The 21,686-nt window shown below is 41.4% G+C and overlaps 2 protein-coding genes and 1 pseudogene across 2 annotated transcripts; 2 read left to right on the top strand and 1 right to left on the bottom strand.

The window, feature by feature from the left end:
- The first annotated feature begins 5,068 nt into the window (after positions 1–5,068).
- On the top strand, positions 5,069–7,203 carry LOC117537768 (extracellular superoxide dismutase [Cu-Zn]-like). Its single transcript, XM_034203111.1, has 2 exons — positions 5,069–5,355; positions 5,827–7,203. Exons 1-2 carry the CDS (start codon positions 5,342–5,344, stop codon positions 6,458–6,460), a joined length of 648 nt encoding a protein of 215 aa, XP_034059002.1. The 5' UTR covers positions 5,069–5,341; the 3' UTR covers positions 6,461–7,203.
- A 784-nt stretch (positions 7,204–7,987) lies between these two features.
- On the bottom strand, positions 7,988–17,984 carry LOC117537753 (annotated as a pseudogene).
- On the top strand, positions 17,898–19,574 carry LOC117537769 (extracellular superoxide dismutase [Cu-Zn]-like). The gene is made up of 2 exons (XM_034203112.1): positions 17,898–18,025; positions 18,709–19,574. Exon 2 carries the CDS (start codon positions 18,713–18,715, stop codon positions 19,340–19,342), a length of 630 nt encoding a protein of 209 aa, XP_034059003.1. The 5' UTR covers positions 17,898–18,025; positions 18,709–18,712; the 3' UTR covers positions 19,343–19,574.
- The last annotated feature ends 2,112 nt before the right edge of the window (positions 19,575–21,686 follow it).

The raw sequence follows: 21,686 nt of genomic DNA, 5'->3' as shown, positions 1-21,686 counted from the left end.
TAAGGTAAGGGTATCCCAGATCAACTTGCTCATGGTGGGTGCCCAAAGAGACTGCCTGCAGATCTTTTGCCTGAAGCTACAGATGCTGCAGACGGCTATCATCAGGAAGTGGGGTCCTCTCTGACACAAGTGTCGCTGTTTGGGAGAAACCCATTTGCCACTGTGGAGCACCAGACAGCAGCTGAACAAGAATTTGCAAGGAACTATGCGGACATTGCTGAACTCTTTGAGCGTGCCATTTATAACGAGCCAGCACCATTCCAAAACGGGATAAAGGATCTCATAGGCATTGTAAGAAGATATGTGTAAAGGCAAGTGCAGGGATCAGGAGCCAGTGTATACCAGGTTGCTGGACTGTCTGCAGCACTGGATGCTTTAAGGGCCCTACCCTAAAGTGGACAGCAGTTCAGTCGTTTATTGTTAAGTTTATTGTTAAGTGCCGTGTGTTCAAATTCCAGGTTCCATGATATCATCATACAGAACATTATTGTTGTAGTTTTCTTTAGCTGTATGACTTGTTAATTGTTCATCTGCAATGTTTAATAAATGGAAAATTGTTTGAATGTGTGTCCATGGTATGTTTAATTATGTTTCTAAACACAGGCAAATAGCTGCATACGTAAGGCAATACAATCAAACACTATTATTTGATCATCCACGCACCAACAGAACATTTGGAAATCAACCATTAATCAGAGGTTGTCGAAGTAATCAGATCTTGTACTTGAGTAAAAGTAAAAGTACTCAGATCTTGTACTTGAGTAAAAGTAGAAGTACTCAGATCTTGTACTTGAGTGAAAGTAGAAGTACTCAGGTCTTATACTTGGGTAAAAGTAGAAGTACTCAGATCTTGTACTTGAGTAAAAGTAGAAGTACTCAGATATTCTTCTTGAGTAAAAGTAGAAGTACCAGAGTGTAGGAATACTCTGTTACAGTAAAAGTCCTACATTCAAAATGTTCCTCAAGTGAAAGTAGAAAAGTATTCTCATCAAAATATAGTGAAAGTAGCGACAGTAAAAGTATTCATTGTGCAGAATGGTCCGTTCAGAATAATATATATGATATGTTTTATAATGATTGATCATGAAAGTGTTCTCAAAGCTGGTAAAGGTGCAGCTAGTTTGAATGACTTTGATTGATTGATTGATTGAAAAGTTTATTAACAGCTTGTATATTGGGTACAGTACAGTACAGCTCAAAACATACAATTGTTAAGGGGATGCAGACCAGAGAAAGACTTTCGTCTTGTTTACATCAGGGTCCCCCATTTCCAATTCATCATATCATTTAAGACATATAAGACATATTTTACATACAGATGGCTTATTTACAATTTACATACAGGTGGTTTTTTACATACAGATTGCTTGTTTACAATTTTCATTTTAGATTTCGTTCTAATACATCCTAACCGGACATTTAAGACATACCAAGTCTACAGATATACAGTTAGTAACAGAGTCTAAAATGCGAGTATATACATAGATGGGGGGGGGGGGAAGCTGTCCATTGAACGACAGGTTGAGATTTGTACCATTCCCGGGGCCAGTTTTGCAATGCTCTCCCCCGAAGGTGCTCTTTAAGAGAGGTTTTGAAGGTAAGTATAGTTTTACTTTCCTTTACAGTTGTGGGAAGAGCGTTCCACCTTGATGTGGCATAATTGCTAAACGTGTATTCCCCCTTTTTTGTGCCAAATCTGGGTTTCACATGATTTGTGGAGCTCCCTCTGGTGTTATGATCATGGTATTCCTTGACCTTTGGGAATAATTTTGACATGTACATGGGTACCATAGAGGTGTAGTGGATCTTGTAGACCAGGCCCATTGCAAGTAGCTATACTCTGTCGTCTACTCTAAGCCATCCTAGGTTGTCAAAGTGGGCAGAGGTGAGGTGGGTTCTAGATGAAAGGTCAAGCAGTAGTCTGACCAGTTTATTTTGCGATGTTTGAAGTTTTATTTTTAGCGCCTTGGAGGCGCTATGGTACCATGACGTGCAAGCATAGTCATAGTACCCTTGAATGAGTGCTCCTGCCAGAGTTTTCAGGGTGTTTTTGTTTACCAGAGAGGAGATCCGGTATAGGAATCTAGTTCTTTGATTGACTTTTTTTATTACATTGGATGCCATTTTATCACAGGAGAGGTTTGCCTCAAGAATAGATCCTAGGTATGTAATTTCCTTCTTACTTGTGACAATAATGTCACCCACTGCAACTGAGAAGTCGTCGGATTTGCTGAGATTATGTTTCGAACCGAAGAGAATGGACTCTGTTTTACCCAGGTGTAATGATAATTTATTATCGGCGAGCCAGGTGCAGATTCTGCCGAACTCGGAGCTGAGGGTTTTTTCAACCTGCAACCTGTTCCTGTCAGAGACCAGCAGGGCTGAGTCGTCCGCGAACAGGAACAAGTTGCAGTCACATGCTGATGACATTTACATAAATTAGGAACAGTAACGGACCTAATATGCTTCCTTGTGGAACACCACAGCTCACTGGGAGGGGGGGGGACAGAGTACCATTTACCTCCACCATCTGTTCTCTCCCCTCCAGGTAGGATTGCATCCAGCTCACCGATAGTTTATCAAAACCAATTGCTTTTAGCTTGTCAATCAGAATGGGGTGATTGACAGTGTCGAAAGCCTTTTGTAGGTCCAGCATCACCATGCCGCAGTACTTGCCCTCGTCCACCTCTTGTTTGATGTGGTCGCTCAAATAAGAAGGCATGTGTCAGTGGAGTGGGATGTTCTAAAGCCAGATTGAAATTCATAGATTAGTTTCTTTTCCGCGAGGTATTTTTCGACCTGTTCATATACTATTTTTTCCATGACTTTCGAGATGGAGGTAAGTATAGAAACAGGGCGGTAGTTGCCTGGGTCCAATTTGCTGCCCTTTTTGTGCAGGGGGGTTACTCTTGCAATTTTGAAGTCTTTGGGTACTTTTCCCTGTTTTATGGAGAGGTTAATTATGTGAGCTATGACTGGTGAGATGGCGGTTGCTGTGTCTCTGAGGAATTTGGAGGGAATATTGTCGTGGCCAGTGGCCTTGTTAGGTTGGAGGGCGCTCAGTTTAATGAGTACCTCTGCTGTTGTTACCCTTGCTAGACTGAAATCATCTTTGCGTACCCCTAGGTTTTTGTAGTAGGTCATGATGTGATCTACCCCAAAAAGCCCTGAGTGGGAGGGTAATTTATTTACAAGAGTTGTGGCTATGTTTGTGAAAAAAATGTTTGTATACTGCAGGGTAGCTTGTGAATTTACTCCAGGTGGAACTAAAGTCTGATTTAAGTGTTGATTACATTTCACATCATTCATCCAAATCTGTATTTTATAGCGCACCTATGACTTGTGCATACATGCACGGTTGTGGCACGACCACCAAAACAGAAACATATGGACATAGGCCACCATATAAAAAGTGTGCAAATGTTTAGTATCCTATCCATGTGAACATGTTTTAGGTGGGTGATGGACCTAACATCCTGTAAGGGAAGATTTAAATATTGAAGTTAAAAGCATCAATCTGGTGCACTTTGAGAGCAAAATTAAGAGATCTATGGATACATCTGTCAACACCCATAAACAGAACTGTAAGCAGATTTACTTTTCTTTATTTTACAAATCACTCCCCTTTAAACTGTATTCTTCTTCAAATAGCTGTCCTGTAGTATTTCATACCTGTTTTTCATGTATTCTCTTGTTTTTTAATAACTACAATGATCATATCAAGGTGTTCCTCGGAAATACTTCTTTACATAAATGGTGACCAAACCGTTTGAGATCCACTGAGATGATAATAATAATGCATTTTATTTATATAGCGCTTTTCACAACTCAAAGACGCTTTACAGTATGAGGGAGGGTAGACAAACAAGGACAGATAACTTAAGTTCATTATCTAAACACTGACAGAGTCCTCCTGACCTTACCTCACTGAGCTGTAGTTATCTGAGCCTCTCAGTCTGACAGGAGAGGACTCTCCTCCACACTTGTTGTAGAAACAGCTCTTTATATCCGTTAGCATAGCTAGCTAACCAAATGCTAACAACAACAAAATGCGCTCATGCACCACAAACATAGGATAGCCGAGCTTGAATGACACACAGAGACCCAGAAGTACTTGTACTGTCTGTATCATATTATTTTCGATGGCTTTACTGTATAATCAGTATAATAGATGAACAGATCGCCACTGGGTTTACAACCAAACAGTCAGCCACGTAATGACAACAAAACAAAGGTCGGGGTCATTGGTCAAGCAACACACCAATCAACGAGCAGCAGTGAGCACACCTCAGGCTGTGTTTTTATTTTGTATTCTTTATTTCTGATTTATTTCACACAAAAAACATTGTGTGGAAACGTTTTCACTTGCCTGCCCTGCGTTGGGGGGGGGGGGGCACAGTGACTCGTTTGGGGGGGCATGGCCCGCGAATGACCCATAAAGCCGACCCTGTTGTCACCTTGAGCTTCCACCAGGCGTTGTTTCAGCTCCTTCACCTCCTCAGAAAGTTCACTGCTCTTGTCTCTGTCCCTCAGTAGCTGGGCTAAATTCACCTGAAGAGGACATGAAGATACGATCACTACCACTACACAGACTTATAATTGGTCTGTTACATTAATATATCCACGATAAACAATTAAAGATATAGGCTACAGAACAATACTTTTATGTTAATAGCCATTTCAGCCATTTTGAGTAAGCACACGCACGCACGCACACACACACACACGCACGCGCGCACACACGTAAAAATCACTTAGGCCTACTTGATTCCTTTTCTCAGGAGGCAGAGTGGGATTTCCATCCTGTTAGTAATAAAAACAAGGGAATGGTCATTTAATGCAAATTGTAGAACATTTATTTTTGGACAAATATATTTTCTGTTCTGCCATTTATTCCTTCCATTTTAAAGTTTGGCTGCAGCACGGTAATTGGCTGCTGGAGAATGAGATGAAATGTAATAGGTTAAAGAGACGCCCGTGATGAGCTGATTATATGCAGCTGCGGAGTGAATGTAGCCTATAGTATATAGGCCTACCCAGTCTTCCTGAAAGAACTTGCGCTGAACTTCATATCCACTATAAACACGAAGGACGAGTTTTTGTTCAAATAAGGCAAGTTAGCTTCAGCAGCACGTTTGGAAGAAGTTGCATTATGTCTAACTCGTGAAAAGACAGTGCTCCACCCTTAGCAAAGAGTAAACAACGCCTACTAGACAGTTTATACAAGATTTGTTTTGAATTTTTTTTGCGTTTGGGCTCGACAGGCTTCAACAGGGTAGAGTGTATCATCAGTAAAGACCTTTCAACAAGTTGTCATTTTTGTTGGGATTTGTTGCCTAACATGCGTCTACACGGGTAAGTCGATTTTAGGCTGCCTGAAGTCTGCGTTTTGCTCTTAATTAACTCCATCTGCAGAGTAAAATATTGCGACATTGTATTTATTTATCATGAGGTGCTGGGTCAAGCCTACACTTCATTTAGCTTTTTCAGATGTGATAACCTAAAGATATGACGATAATGTGACTGTCTTACTGAAACCACCCAATTGTATTAAAAGTAGCTCAAAAGAGCTCAAACATTTCTGCAATATTAAAATCCTTCGAACATGTTGATGAATAACCCCATAATGTGAGTTATTTTTATCTTGTTTTTTTCCCGAACGGCTTTGAATAATGCATGACTTTTACCAGGAACAGAGTAGTTATACAAATGCTACTACTTTAACTTAAATTAAGGTATCTAAATACAGCAATCATGTTTATTGTCATGCAACACATGATGAGTTTATCCATTTGAGGCACTCCTAACAATTTTAACATTTTTCAGGTCAATGAATATACTGGGAGCAGCAGTGTTGGTTCTGCTGGCCGGCTGTCAGCAATGTGTCTCCACTGACACTCCACCAGAGGTCAGGCAGAACAATAGTACTCTGTACGCAGCCTGCAAAATGAGACCCAGCACCTCACTCCCTGAAGGCCTGCCAAAAGTGTACGGTCAGGTGCTGTTTAAGCAGGACTATCCTGAGGGGGAACTCAAGGTGCTCCTTCAGTTCAGTGGCTTCCCCACAGAGAGCGCCCCAGTGCCCAGAGCGGTGCACATCCATCAGTTTGGAGACCTGAGCCAGGGGTGTGACTCCACTGGAGGCCACTACAACCCACACAGCGTACACCACCCAGACCACCCTGGGGACTTCGGTAACTTTGTGGCTCAGAAAGGAAAGATCAATACGATGATAGAGTCTGAGGCCACGCTGTTCACAGGGCTGTCTGTGATTGGAAGAGCCGTGGTGATCCATGAGGGGGAGGACGACTTGGGGAGAGGGGGAGACGCTGGGAGCCTGCTGAGTGGAAACGCAGGCCGGAGGCTTGGCTGCTGCATCATTGGGATTTCTCCCCCCAGCCTCTGGAATATGAAGTATGAGGTGTATAATAAACGTAAGCTTGTGGATGCTGGCATGTAGGGCAATTAAAGAGACGTTTCCCTTGATTAACTCATTGATTGGATCCATTGTATCCCTTGTGTGGCTTATCAAAATGGTGGGAAAGTGTCTTGAGAATTCAACTGCTCCTAAAATAAATGCTTCCTTCCTTTAATCCTTGGTGATTTTCTGACTTTTCCTTAAACAGCATCATCGGTTTACATTTTAGTTTATGACCAAAGTAGCGACACTACCCGAGCTAAGAAGGTTAACATGGTATTCATTACAAATGCGTTCATTTGCATGTGAATGTCATTTCAAATATATTATCACACTTACAAAAACCTCCATTACATCTGTGCAGGTTTCTATATGATTCTATACTTAAAACATGTTTTTATTCAGTTAAATCATTTATTTTGCAGAAATAAATCCATGTTGTGCACATTCAACACATATACACACTTGTGGTATTTCTGATGAGTTAATACTTTTTTGCTACAAAACATGACCAAAACGTCAGTGCTGGTAATGTTGTGGGTTCTTTGTGTAACAGACTAGTTAGTTCACTTAATGTTATCTTAACTACATTTATGTTCAAAGTCAACTGTCCTTAATAGTGTCATGCAGCATTCTATATAGCTGTGATAATTTGTTTTTGTGAAAGTGTTTAGCAAAAAAGCAAAATATCCCACATTTGATCATTTGAGAATAATAAATGAAGTGTTTTGGAAATGTTTGCATTGTTTTTAAAGAAAATAAAGTTGCTGCTTAAGCTAAACATCTGGCTGATTTATTTGTTGTAGAGATCTTTAACATGGTTTCCTAAATGTGGACAGAGGTAGAAAGATAAAGGAGAAATCCTAAGCAACAACACCTCTCTAAGTTCATGACAAATGCAATTACACGTGTCCCTTTATTTTTGTGTTAGTTCTATAGAAAACCTAAATCAGTCTTATTCCAGAGTCAACATTAGACATGTTATTACAATTACATTCTCCTTCAATGTTGGGTTCATATTCAGTCTTAAGTAAATCTCAAAGACTGACATTTTGTGTCAATGCAGAGAAATCTAAATCATCCCACCTGGTCAAACTCTATGAAACACAAATTCGACAGCCCTTTTTTGCTACTTTTTAAACGAACTTGAATCATAGTTCCTCCCGCTCTGATACAAACGCATTATAAAGCTTCAAACTTTCTGGCTAAGGTTTGGGTTTCCTGTTTTAGGAAGGAAGCTAATCTCTGCCAAAATGAGCTCCAAAAAAGTTTTGGAGGCTGTTATAGCAGCGTATTGTTCAACAATCACATGTGGGTGTTACGCTCAGGTTTCAACATTCTTTGGACCATTTATACATAAGACTCAAAACAGATCAAATTAAAGCATAAATAACATTGTTGGTTACTGACAGTGGACATATAGATATTTGTTTTGTTTCTCAGGAGGCGTTCCCGTTCCTCTGACAGGGATATATTCATTTTTCTACTGTCAGTCAATCATAACAACTCAGGTGTGTTTCATTATTCATAACAATGAATCAAGTAGCATTAATAATGTATCAATTATCCTCATGTTTCTGAGGATTTCTCCTTATGCTCTGCACCACGAGAGCGGCTCGTGGAAGACTTCACATTTCCTGACTTACAAACATCTGTCTCCTCTGTAAGCTCTGTCTCCCGGTTTGACTGGACGTCCTCCTGCTCTTCTTCAGCAGGTGACATTGTGCTATTGATGTTTTCCTGTATCAAAAATACACTCTGTTTCAACATTTTCAGTGCATTTCTCTGACTCTTCCTCACTTTCTCCTGTGGGGTCAGAGTTCTCTAAAGTTTGCTGTATGTGGCAGAGGTCTGACGGATGTTGTGTTGGAGAGGAAACACTCACCACACTCCTCTTCTCTTGACTGCTGAATGGTTAAATCCGTTGTGACCTGTGATTGGCCGATGTCAGGACACTCCTCACTGTCTGGTGTTTGTGTCTGAGGGCTGGCTGGCTCTTCCTCGGCTGGTTGGCACGTTTCCCTCGCTGGACGCCGATGGTGCCTCCACGAGAGGCTCCTCTCCATTACCTGACACAGCGGGGGATTCACTCTCTTGGATGGAGATTTCTGTGGAGCTCTGCTGATCCACGGCTATTTCTTCTGACACTTCATCACCTATATGAATAGAAGATTTAAGAAATGTAATCTCCGCAACACAGAACCATAGATGGCGTACACTGAGAGAAGTTTAGGGCACATTTATCCCTCACCTTCCTTTCCATGAGTCTCTGTTGTCTCCGCCTGCTGAGTGTTCAGGATGATGGTTTCTTTTCCTCCTATTATGACAAAATATAATTCAAAGTAAGCCTTAATAAAAACATGAGACATCCAGAAAGCTGTATGCAGTGGTGAAAAATGACTAAGTCCATTTACTTTACTTATGTCCAATTTTTTATTATTTGTACTACATGAGAAATTCTACTCCACAAGTCAACAAATGTACTTGGATTTATTTTATAAGTTAAGTTACTGCTAATAATGCAACATATTAAAAACACCATATAATGTATTGAATTGAATAACAATTACTTGGTGATATTTATAAGTTATTCAGCAGTATTATTTAATACAAAATAATCGACACCTTATAATTATACCACATTTTGCATCAACAATTATTTTGGTACTTTAAGTATATTTTGATGCTAATACTTTTGAATTCAGAATTGCTACTTGTAATAAACTATTATTCTATTTCTATTAAAACATCGAGTATGAGTTCCAACAATGCTTGTCACTGTTGTATTGAATAGAAAAGAGTACATTAATTTGGGAAAGTATGAGAAGTTATTGAAGAAGATGAAGTTTGCATGTTAAAAAGTATTAAGAGAAAGTGAGAGAAACGTACTTCCATAAATTCCCAGAGACACATTATAAGTCAGGCCTTCAGGAAGCAAGAAGCAAAAGGACAGAAGGAAGGATAAGGCATGTCAATTATTGTAAAAAGCAAGTAGAATACACATTTCAATGAAGCACATTAGTTTCAGTATATTAAAGGGGACCTATCGTGCAAAATGCACTTTAGTACGTCTTTTATGCATGAATATGTGTCCCCTGTGTGTCAGGGAACTCACCAAGTGTCAGAAAACACAACCCTCTCTCTTTTCCTCCATGCCCAAATCTCTAAAAACGGGGCTGCAACGGAGCTGATACAGATTTGAATTTTCTCTGATGTCAGAAAAGGGGTGCTCCGCCTATATGGGCAACTCTCCACCTATCAGGGGAAGGAGAGGTTGGGCCACGGCTATTGCCGCTCGAAAGCGCTGGAGACGCTGTAGTACATACAGTGGGGCAAAAAAGTATTTAGTCAGCCACGAATTGTGCAAGTTCTCCCACTTAAAAAGATGAGAGAGGCCTGTAATTGTCATCCTAGGTATACCTCAACTATGAGAGACAAAATGAGAAAGAAAAAAAATCAGAAAATCACATTGTCTGATTTTTAAAGAATTTATTTGCAAATTATGGTGGAAAATAAGTATTTGGTCAATAACAAAAGTTCATCTCAATACTTTGTTATATACCCTTTGTTGGCAATGACAGATGTGACGACCCCTCCACACCACGTGGGGTGCCGTCTGGTTGTGTGTGTGTTTTGTGTGTGATTGCAGGTTCCAGCTGCAGCTGTCTGATGAGGCGCACCTGGTGAAACAGGATATAGGAGGAGCCCAGCCGGTTACGTGGGCTCACTCCTTTGGGCACTCTCTCTGCGCCAGCTTCAGGGACTTGTTGCTGGTGTCCATTTAGTGTTGTGTTTAAACTAATAAACTATATATTCTTACCTCTCGTCTCACCTCCCTGTTTTATGTTACAGCCCATGAGCCAGGTTGTAACACAGAGGTCAAACGTTTTCTGTAAGTCTTCACAAGGTTTTCACACACTGTTGCTGGTATTTTGGCCCATTCCTCCATGCAGATCTCCTCTAGAGCAGTGATGTTTTGGGGCTGTCGCTGGGCAACACGGACTTTCAACTCCCTCCAAAGATTTTCTATGGGGTTGAGATCTGGAGACTGGCTAGGCCACTCCAGGACCTTGAAATGCTTCTAACGAAGCCACTCCTTTGTTGCCCGGGCAGTGTGTTTGGGATCATTGTCATGCTGAAAGACCCAGCCACGTTTCATCTTCAATGCCCTTGCTGATGGAAGGAGGTTGTCAATCAAAATCTCACCATACATGGCCCCATTCATTCTTTCCTATACACGGATCAGTCGTCCTGGTCCCTTTGCAGAAAAACAGCCCCAAAGCATGATGTTTCCACCCCCATGTTTCACAGTAGGTATGGTGTTCTTTGGATGCAGCAACTCAGCATTCTTTCTCCTCCAAACACGTCTAGTTGAGTTTTTACCAAAAAGTTCTATTTTGGTTTCATCTGACCATATGACATTCTCCCAATCCTCTTCTGGATCATCTAAATCAGTGCTTCTCAAAGTGTGGTGGTCCGTGAGCGCCCCCTAGTTGTCCGTGAGTATATTGGTAACATTTCACATTTGAAATAAATAAATACATTTAAGTTTTCTGCACTCTCGCAGGAATATCTCCGCAGTGGAACAAGCTTACATTTAACTTTCTATTGCATGATAAAGCCCAGGGTAACACCTTCGTCACACATGTTGCCACTTGTTTGTACCATTTCCAGGCGATTTATAATCTGTTCTAGAAAAACTATGTGTTTTGGGATATTTGTGGAGTTAGGTGGTCCGCGAGTGTTTTTTTATTGGTTAAGTAGTCCTTGGTATGAAAAAGCTTGAGAAACACTGATCTAAATGCTCTCTAGCAAACTTCAGACGGGCCCTGAACATGTACTGGCTTAAGCAGGGGGACACGTCTGGCACTGCAGGATTTGAGTCCCTGGTGGCGTAGTGTGTTACTGATGGTAGCCTTTGTTACTTTGGTCCAGCTCTCTGCAGGTCATTGACTAGGTCCCCCCGTGTGGTTCTGGGATTTTTGCTCACCGTTCTTGTGATCATTTTGACCCACGGGGTGAGATCTTGCGTGGAGCCCCAGATCGAGGGAGATTATCAGTGGTCTTGTATGACTTCCATTTTCTAATAATTGCTCCCACAGTTGATTTCTTCACACCAAGCTGCTTACCTATTGCAGATTCAGTCTTCCCAGCCTGGTGCAGGTCTACCATTTTGTTTCTGGTGTCCTTTGACAGCTCTTTGGTCTTGGCCATAGTGGAGTTTGGAGTGTGACTGTTTGAGGTTGTGGACAGGTGTCTTTTATACTGATAACGAGTTCAAACAGGTGCCATTAATACAGTTAACAAGTGGAGGACAGAGGAGGCTCTTAAAGAAGAAGTTACAGGTTTGTTTGTAGGTGACCAAATACTTATTTTACAGAGGAATTTACCAATTCATTCATTAAAAATCCTACAATGTGATTTCCTTTATTCTTTCACCCCATTCTGTCTCTCATAGTTGAAGTGTACCTAGGATGAAAATTACAGGCCTCTATCATCTTTTTAAGTGGGAGAACTTGCACAATTGGTGGCTGACTAAATACTTTTTTGCCCCACTGTATGCCAGGCCTGTAAGTCTGTCAGGCTGTAGTCTGCCACAAAAGCAGCGAGGAAGACTTCCCGCGCATGGTTGCCATGGTTGCTCTTCTGTTTATTCTCCGCTGTGGACGCTCTGGCTCTTTTTCTCCCTCCCCGAGGCAAGCGTTTGCTTCCTGCTGCTGTATTCAATGCAATCCCTCCCCGAGGCAAGTGCTGTAATTCTCTCCGGTAGTCCACCAGCAGATGACAAACACTCCACCTCTCCGCCTCTTCCAAGGACGAGGGGGCGGGCCGTGCGGCAGAGTTTCAGTTAGATTGTTTTCCGCTGGTCAACATGTCCGTCAAAGTTTAAATCTTCCGGACAAAATTAGAAAGTGCCGGTTCAAAGGTCTTCTTGGTTATTTATTGAGCTTTAAACAAATGAATAACGACTCTATATAATAATATAAGAATAATACACGGAGGACGGAGGCTCTCTTTTCCTCCCCCTCTTCTGAGAGCCCAGCAGCTGATCTTTGAGCACACCCCCCTCTCCTGCAGGGGGGGCGTGGTCAGCTGCAGCTCATTTGCATTAAAGCTACGTCACAGAATCAGCCCTTGCAAAAACAGGGCTGGAAAAGAGCAAATAGAGCGAAATGAGGCATGGCTAAAATGCATGATCTGTTTGGTATTTTGAAAAAAAAACTTCACAGACATGTTTTATATAGGTATGGCCCTACAATATATTATTCAAATATAGCATAATAGGTCCACTTTAAGATAATGGTGTTCACCTGGCAGGCTCCATAATCCAGACATTTCTAATGATTTTAGTTTCTTCTCCAGCTCTGCTACTCGGTTTCCCAGAATCCTAACAACAAAAAGGAACAAAAACAAAGATATTTTCATGTTTTCTTCCGTCCTTATTGATAGAGATTACAGTGCATTAGGTATGTGTGTTAGGTACGAGATTGAGTACTTGTTGATTTGGCGTTGGTGCTGAATAACCATGTTCTTCTCGTGGATGGTTTCCAGCAGAGCTGTGGCGAGGGACTTGAGGTCTGAGATGGACTGAGGAGTCACCGGCAAGCTGCAGCCGTTTTTCTTCAGACAGTAACAATTCCTACACACAATCATTATTCTCAGTTAAAATACAGTCACCATGTTAGGCTTTCTACAAATTAAGGTTTATAAAACTGCATTTTCCTTCAAAGCTTGTGTAATGTCTACATGTGCATTTTGTTTTTTAATATATCTGATCCTTCTGACCTTGTTTAGCAGAGAGCACCCCAGTCAGTACACTAATGTTAGGTTTCCCACAGATTTTAGAGGTTTTCCTGCAGTCCAGCGGACTCTGAAATCAGAGGAATTATTAGGCATGATACAGAAACTGCCCTCCTTGCTGTCACTGAGGAACTGCACACTGCTAAAGCAGCCTCCCTCTCCTCCTCCATCCTTTTGGACCTGTCTGCTGCATTCGACTCGGTGAATTATCAGATCCTCCTTCGCACTCTCCAAGAACTTGGAGTTTCAGGCTCTGCACTTTCCCTCATCACCTCATACCTCAAAGACCGCACCTACAGGGTTACTTGGAAAGGGTCGGAGTCCGACCCTTGTCAATTAACTACAGGGGTCCCTCAGGGCTCTGTTCTTGGTCCCCTCCTCTTCTCCTTGTACACAAACTCGCTCGGATCTGTCATTAGCCCGCATGGTTTTTTCATACCACTGCTACGCTGACGACACCCAATTAATTCTGTCCTTTCCCCGCTCAGAGACCCAGGTCGTCGCACGCATCTCTGCTTGTCTAGCTGACATCTCTCAGTGGATGTCTGCTCATCACCTCAAGCTCAACTTTGACAAGACTGAACTGCTTTTCCTTCCGGGAAAAGATTGTCCCACTCTTGACCTAACAATCAACATCGGCACCTCTGTTGTTTCCCCGACTCAGACTGCAAGGAATCTGGGTGTGATCCTAGATAACAACCTGTCCTTCACTGCAAACATAGCTGCTACAACCCACTGCTGCAGATACACGCTTTACAACATCAGGAGGATACGTCCCCAGCTGACCCAGAAAGCGACGCAGGTTCTGGTCCAGGCTCTCGTCATCTCACGCCTAGACTACTGCAACTCCCTTCTGGCTGGTCTACCTGCATGTGCCATCCGACCTCTGCAGCTCATCCAGAATGCAGCGGCTCGTCTGGTCTTCAACCTTCCTAAATTCTCCCACACCACGCCGCTCCTCCGCTCCCTCCACTGGCTTCCGGTAACTGCTAGAATCCACTTCAAGACAATGGTACTCGCGTACCATGCTGCGAATGGATCTGGCCCTTCCTACATCCAGGACATGGTTAAACCGTACACCCCAGCACGTGCACTCCGCTCTGCATCAACCAAACGGCTCGCTGCACCCTCGCTGCGAAGGGGACCCAAGTTCCCATCAGCAAAAACAACGTGGGTTTGCTATCCTGGCTCCAAAATGGTGGAATGAGCTCCCCATTGACATCAGGACAGCAGATAGCTTACACACCTTCCGGCGCAGACTGAAAACTCATCTCTTTTCGACTCTACTTCGAGCAATAGAACTATTAACAAAGCACTTATATACTAATAAAGGACTGGCTTACCTAAAGCCAGTTGAGTAGCACTTGAAATGTTTTTGCTCTATGAAACCTGATGTACTTATATGATTCTGTTTTCTTCAAGTTTGTATTTTGTTGGTCGAACGCACTTATTGTAAGTCGCTTTGGATAAAAGCGTCAGCTAAATGCAATGTAATGTAATGCATGAGAGGTTTGTGATCTGAGAGAAAGGTAGTTTGAAAAAAAAAGGAAATTCACATTTAACATTTGCAAAAAGTGAAATGGTTTCATTTAATTAATAAGTAGTTAAAAATACTGTAAGAGTAAGATATTTAACAAATAAGAAAATCACAATAAAATATGTAGCTACCTTGTACTTCACCAGGTTTGATTTGAGCAAGTGGATTTCTTCTTGAAGTTGACAGAAACGCTCATGCAAATACCTGGGATACAATTATAATAATAATGATAGTATTAGAAGCCAATCAATAAATGTACATTCACATTTTATCATCATCTTTTTTAATTTACCAGCTGATTAAACATAAATATACAATCCAAAGTTATAGATTGACCTTTAAACTGTGAAACAACTGTTGCAGTCACACAAACAAGTGACATTTTTATTTTAAAGAAACAAACCTGTTCTCCATGCAGAGTGCATCGACGTCTAAAATGCGTTTCTCATCGTTGCCCAGGATGTGGTTGATCTCGAGCCGATGAGCCTTCTGCTGAAACACGTCCCGCTCCGCTCGAACGTCCTGAAGCTCGTCTGTGAGCGACTTCACGCTGTGCTCCAGGACCTCGTTCTGCAGACACACAAAACATACCAATACATTTGTGATATACATTGTAAGTTCACCTCTCTAAGAAAGCCTCCTATAGTTGGATAGTGTTAGTAAGAAAACTAACTATGTCAGGTTGGACTACATTTAAATCTAATAGCAAAGTTGTTGACATTAGGAGGTCTTTTTGCTTGAATAAGTTTAACCAGGTCATAAATACAATGTCTCTCTATACTTACATACTGTTACAAAACTAATGTTCATATTTTAAATGCAGGATTTTAAGAACATTTTTACAAGTACTACTTCTGTTAAATGTCATGATGCATTCACCAAAAGCCATTAACTGAAAGTCACCTTCATAATCTAAATGATTGCATTAAAACAAATAAACAACAGGAAGCAGCCCTCTCACCTGCTCTCCGGCTCTTTCTAACTGTCGGACCAGATCCTCTCGCCTCATGAGCAGGAAAGTGTTGAGTGCCGACCTCCTCGTCTCCAAGCCTCTGTTTGGTGATGGTCATTCGTAAAAGCTGTTGGGAGAGAGATACATCGTTTTGTATTTTGCACAGTTTTCCAGTTTTCTGCTTTATTTAATCTGATAAACCTCTTTTTCTGCATGAACTTTTATGCCAACTCAAATCAGATACATTCTTAACTATAAATGTTGGTAATATATGCAAGACCGAAAAAGAGAATTATTCATATTTAATTTAATTGCAATGTCCATTATGTTGAACAGTGTTTACCTTGTTGTCACCCAGGGTCGGCTCTAGAACAAATCGAATGGGGGGGAAATCATTTACAACGGGGGGCACACACTGCCGTCAACAACCAATACACAAACACCATCGCAACTTCAATTTCAAAACATGCTGTAAAGTCTCTTGTTTTCACACACATTGCAGGGATGTAGTGCTATTTTATAGCGCACCTATGACTTGTGCATACATGCACGGTTGTGGCACGACCACCAAAACAGAAACATATGGACATAGGCCACCATATAAAAAGTGTGCAAATGTTTAGTATCCTATCCATGTGAACATGTTTTAGGTGGGTGATGGACCTAACATCCTGTAAGGGAAGATTTAAATATTGAAGTTAAAAGCATCAATCTGGTGCACTTTGAGAGCAAAATTAAGAGATCTATGGATACATCTGTCAACACCCATAAACAGAATGTAAGCAGATTTACTTTTCTTTATTTTACAAATCACTCCCCTTTAAACTGTATTCTTCTTCAAATAGCTGTCCTGTAGTATTTCATACCTGTTTCTCATGTATTCTCTTGTTTTTTAATAACTACAATGATCATATCAAGGTGTTCCTCGGAAATACTTCTTTACATAAATGGTGACCAAACCGTTTGAGACCCACTGAGATAATAATAATAATGCATTTTATTTATATAGCGCTTTTCACAACTCAAAGACGCTTTACAGTAGATGAGGGAGGGTAGACAAACAAGGACAGATAACTTAAGTTCATTATCTAAACACTGACAGAGTCCTCCTGACCTTACCTCACTGAGCTGTAGTTATCTGAGCCTCTCAGTCTGACAGGAGAGGACTCTCCTCCCCACTTGTTGTAGAAACAGCTCTTTATATCCGTTAGCATAGCTAGCTAACCAGATGCTAACAACAACAAAATGCGCTCATGCCACACATACATAGGATAGCCGAGCTTGAATGACACACAGAGACCCAGAAGTACTTGTACTGTCTGTATCATATTATTTTCGATGGCTTTACTGTATAATCAGTATAATAGATGAACAGATCGCCACTGGGTTTACAACCAAACAGTCAGCCACGTAATGACAACAAAACAAAGGTCGGGGTCATTGGTCAAGCAACACACCAATCAACGAGCAGCAGTGAGCACACCTCAGGCTGTGTTTTTTTTTGTATTCTTTATTTCTGATTTATTTCACACAAAAAACATTGTGTGGAAACGTTTTCACTTGCCTGCCCTGCGTTGGGGGGGGGGGGGGGCACAGTGACTCGTTTGGGGGGGCATGGCCCGCGAATGACCCATGAAGACGACCCTGTTGTCACCTTGAGCTTCCACCAGGCGTTGTTTCAGCTCCTTCACCTCCTCAGAAAGTTCACTGCTCTTGTCTCTGTCCCTCAGTAGCTGGGCTAAATTCACCTGAAGAGGACATGAAGATACGATCACTACCACTACACAGACTTATAATTGGTCTGTTACATTAATATATCCACGATAAACAATTAAAGATATAGGATATAGAACAATACTTTTATGTTAATAGCCATTTCAGCCATTTGAAGTATACACACACACACACACACACACACACACACACACACACACACACACACACACACACGTCAAAATCACTTAGGCCTACTTGATTCCTTTTCTCAGGAGGCAGAGTGGGATTTCCATCCTGTTAGTAATAAAAACAAGGGAATGGTCATTTAATGCAAATTGTAGAACATTTATTTTTGGACAAATATTTTCTGTTCTGCCATTTATTCCTTCCATTTTAAAGTTTGGCTGCAGCACGGTAATTGGCTGCTGGAGAATGAGATGAAATGTAATAGGTTAAAGAGACGCCCGTGATGAGCTGATTATATGCAGCTGCGGAGTGAATGTAGCCTATAGTATATAGGCCTACCCAGTCTTCCTGAAAGAACTTGCGCTGAACTTCATATCCACTATAAACACGAAGGACGAGTTTTTGTTCAAAGAAGGTAAGTTAGCTTCAGCAGCACGTTTGGAAGAAGTTGCATTATGTCTAACTCGTGAAAAGACGGTGCTCCACCCTTAGCAAAGAGTAAACAACGCCTACTAGACAGTTATACAAGATTTGTTTTGACATTTTTGCGTTTGGGCTCGACAGGCTTCAACAGGGTAGAGTGTATCATCAGTAAAGACCTTTCAACAAGTTGTCATTTTTGTTGGGATTTGTTGACCTAACATGCGTCTACACGGGTAAGTCGATTTTAGGCTGCCTGAAGTCTGCGTTTTGCTCTTAATTAACTCCATCTGCAGAGTAAAATATTGCGACATTGTATTTATTTATCATGTAGCCTACACTTCATTTAGCTTTTTCAGATGTGATAACCTAAAGATATGACGATAATGTGACTGTCTTACTGAAACCACCCAATTGTATTAAGAGCTCAAACATTTCTGCAATATTAAAATCCTTCTAACATGTTGATGAATAACCCATAATGTGAGTTTTTTTACTTGTTTTTTTCCGAACGGCTTTGAATAATGCATGACTTTTACCAGGAACAGAGTAGTTATACAAATGCTACTACTTTAACTTAAATTAAGGTATCTAAATACAGCAATCATGTGTATTGTCATGCAACACATGATGAGTTTATCCATTTGAGGCACTCTTAACAATTTTAACATTTTTCAGGTCAATGAATATACTAGGAGCAGCAGTGTTGGTTCTGCTGGCCGGCTGTCAGCAATGTGTCTCCACTGACACTCCACCAGATGTCAGGCAGAACAATAGTACTCTGTACGCAGCCTGCAAAATGAGACCCAGCACCTCACTCCCTGAAGGCCTGCCAAAAGTGTACGGTCAGGTGCTGTTTAAGCAGGACTATCCTGAGGGGGAACTCAAGGTGCTCCTTCAGTTCAGTGGCTTCCCCACAGAGAGCGCCCCAGTGCCCAGAGCGGTGCACATCCATCAGTTTGGAGACCTGAGCCAGGGGTGTGACTCCACTGGAGGCCACTACAACCCACACAGCGTACACCACCCAGACCACCCTGGGGACTTCGGTAACTTTGTGGCTCAGAAAGGAAAGATCAATACGATGATAGAGTCTGAGGCCACGCTGTTCACAGGGCTGTCTGTGATTGGAAGAGCCGTGGTGATCCATGAGGGGGAGGACGACTTGGGGAGAGGGGGGGACGCTGGGAGCCTGCTGAGTGGAAACGCAGGCCGGAGGCTTGGCTGCTGCATCATTGGGATTTCTCCCCCCAGCCTCTGGAATATGAAGTATGAGGTGTATAATAAACGTAAGCTTGTGGATGCTGGCATGTAGGGCAATTAAAGAGACGTTTCCTTGATTAACTCATTGATTGTATCCCTTGTGTGGCTTATCAAAAATGGTGGGAAAGTGTCTTGAGAATTCAACTGCTCCTAAAATAAATGCTTCCTTCCTTTAATCCTTGGTGATTTTCTGACTTTTCCTTAAACAGCATCATCGGTTTACATTTTAGTTTATGACCAAAGTAGCGACACTACCCGAGCTAAGAAGGTTAACATGGTATTCATTACAAATGTTCATTTGCATGTGAATGTCATTTCAAATATATTATCACACTTACAAAAACCTCCATTACATCTGTGCAGGTTTCTATATGATTCTATACTTAAAACATGTTTTTATTCAGTTAAATCATTTATTTTGCAGAAATAAATCCATGTTGTGCACATTCAACACATATACACACTTGTGGTATTTCTGATGAGTTAATACTTTTTTGCTACAAAACATGACCAAAACGTCAGTGCTGGTAATGTTGTGGGTTCTTTGTGTAACAGACTAGTTAGTTCACTAAATGTTATCTTAACTACATTTATGTTCAAAGTCAACTGTCCTTAATAGTGTCATGCAGCATTCTATATAGCTGTGATACATTTGTTTTGTGAAAGTGTTTAGCAAAAAAGCAAAATATCCCACATTTATCATTTGAGAATAATAAATGAAGTGTTTTGGAAATGTTTGCATTGTTTTTAAAGAAAATAAAGTTGCTGCTTAAGCTAAACATCTGGCTGATTTATTTGTTGTAGAGATCTTTAACATGGTTTCCTAAATGTGGACAGAGGTAGAAAGATAAAGGAGAAATCCTAAGCAACAACACCTCTTTAAGTTCATGACAAATGCAATTACACGTGTCCCTTTATTTTTGTGTTAGTTCTATAGAAAACCTAAATCAGTGTCTTATTCCAGAGTCAACATTAGACATGTTATTACACTTACATTCTCCTTCAATGTTGGGTTCATATTCAGTCTTAAGTAAATCTCAAAGACTGACATTGTGTCAATGCAGAGAAATCTAAATCATCCCACCTGGTCAAACTCTATGAAACACAAATTCGACAGCCCTTTTTTGCTACTTTTTAAACGAACTTGAATCATAGTTCCTCCCGCTCTGATACAAACGCATTATAAAGCTTCAAACTTTCTGGCTAAGGTTTGGGTTTCCTGTTTTAGGAAGGAAGAATCTCTGCCAAAATGAGCTCCAAAAAGTTTTGGAGGCTGTTATAGCAGCGTATTGTTCAACAATCACATGTGGGTGTTACGCTCAGGTTTCAACATTCTTTGGACCATTTATACATAAGACTCAAAACAGATCAAATTAAAGCATAAATAACATTGTTGGTTACTGACAGTGGACATATAGATATTTGTTTTGTTTCTCAGGAGGCGTTCCCGTTCCTCTGACAGGGATATATTCATTTTTCTACTGTCAGTCAATCGTAACAACTCAGGTGTGTTTCATTATTCATAACAATGAATCAAGTAGCATTAATAATGTATCAATTATCCTCATGTTTCTGAGGATTTCTCCTGATGCTCTGCACCACGAGAGCGGCTCGTGGAAGACTTCACATTTCCTGACTTACAAACATCTGTCTCCTCTGTAAGCTCTGTCTCCCGGTTTGACTGGACGTCCTCCTGCTCTTCTTCAGCAGGTGACATTGTGCTATTGATGTTTTCCTGTATCAAAATACACTCTGTTTCAACATTTTCAGTGCATTTCTCTGACTCTTCCTCACTTTCTCCTGTGGGGTCAGAGTTCTCTAAAGTTTGCTGTATGTGGCAGAGGTCTGACGGATGTTGTGTTGGAGAGGAACACTCCTCACACACTCCTCTTCTCTTGACTGCTGAATGGTTAAATCCGTTGTGACCTGTGATTGGCCGATGTCAGGACACTCCTCACTGTCTGGTGTTTGTGTCTGAGGGCTGGCTGGCTCTTCCTCGGCTGGTTGGCACGTTTCCTCGCTGGACGCCGATGGTGCCTCCACGAGAGGCTCCTCTCCATTACCTGACACAGCGGGGGGTTCACTCTCTTGGATGGAGATTTCTGTGGAGCTCTGCTGATCCACGGCTATTTCTTCTGACACTTCATCACCTATATGAATAGAAGATTTAAGAAATGTAATCTCCGCAACACAGAACCATAGATGGCGTACACTGAGAGAAGTTTAGGGCACATTTATCCCTCACCTTCCTTTCCAGGAGACTCTGTTGTCTCCGCCTGCTGAGTGTTCAGGATGATGGTTTATTTCCTCCTATTATGACAAAATATAATTCAAAGTAAGCCTTAATAAAAGCATGAGACATCCAGAAAGCTGTATGCAGTGGTGGAAAATGACTA

This window comes from Gymnodraco acuticeps, unplaced genomic scaffold (assembly GCF_902827175.1).
Source record: "Gymnodraco acuticeps unplaced genomic scaffold, fGymAcu1.1, whole genome shotgun sequence".
Lineage (NCBI taxonomy): Eukaryota > Metazoa > Chordata > Actinopteri > Perciformes > Bathydraconidae > Gymnodraco > Gymnodraco acuticeps.
This window is presented reverse-complemented; position numbering and strand designations above follow the sequence as displayed.

Coding starts and splice junctions, on each gene's coding strand:
- LOC117537769 (XM_034203112.1), top strand. CDS start 18,713: ATGAATATACTAGGAGCAGCAGTGTTGGTTCTGCTGGCCGGCTGTCAG.